The sequence below is a fragment of the Chaetura pelagica genome, unplaced genomic scaffold (assembly GCF_000747805.2).
Source record: "Chaetura pelagica isolate M959 unplaced genomic scaffold, ChaPel_1.0 scaffold914, whole genome shotgun sequence".
Taxonomy (NCBI): Eukaryota; Metazoa; Chordata; class Aves; order Apodiformes; family Apodidae; genus Chaetura; species Chaetura pelagica.
Genome location: NW_009953061.1, coordinates 146145 through 146619, shown reverse-complemented (window position 1 = coordinate 146619; position 475 = coordinate 146145). Strand labels below are relative to the sequence as shown.

Below are 475 nucleotides of genomic sequence, written 5' to 3'. Positions count from 1 at the left end.
GAGGCGGGGACGCCTGGGAGGATGGTACGTTGCGGCTCCCCCAGACCTGTCCCAGTGGGAGCCCCGTGGGGCTCAGCCTGGGGTGTCTGCAGCTGAGGCTGAGGGCTGTGCTGCTTGTGCCAGGGTTTGCCGGGACCTTCAGGACCTGCTGGACCCAAGGGACAGCCAGGGGATGCTGGACCCCCAGGGCAGGTGAGTGACCTCCCAGGAGCTTCCCTGGCATTCCCAGACTGGGATGAGGGGTAGCAGCCTGTGCAGCCCAGCTCACCCACCTCTCTTTCCTCTGTGTTCTAGGCCATCACTGGTCCTCCTGGTGTGAAAGGCGAGAAGGTAAGGAGACATGGTGTTAGGTGGGGGTGCCTCCACCCTTGGCTGCTGTCAAAGCCCCCAGGGCTGGCAGGGGTCTGCTGTGGGTACATCTGAGCACCCGTGTGTTGCTGCAGGGTGAGACGGCGCTGCCAGAGGGCGTGGTGCT

General features: G+C 64.8%; 1 protein-coding gene across 1 annotated transcript in view; it reads left to right on the top strand.

The window, feature by feature from the left end:
- COL7A1 (collagen, type VII, alpha 1) overlaps positions 1-475 on the top strand; it is a 48050-nt gene that overhangs the window by 46093 nt on the left and 1482 nt on the right. The window contains exon 69 of the mRNA XM_009996675.1: positions 295-330. Within this exon, the coding sequence (XP_009994977.1) occupies positions 295-330 (36 nt within the window). The remainder of the gene's footprint in view (positions 1-294; positions 331-475) is intronic.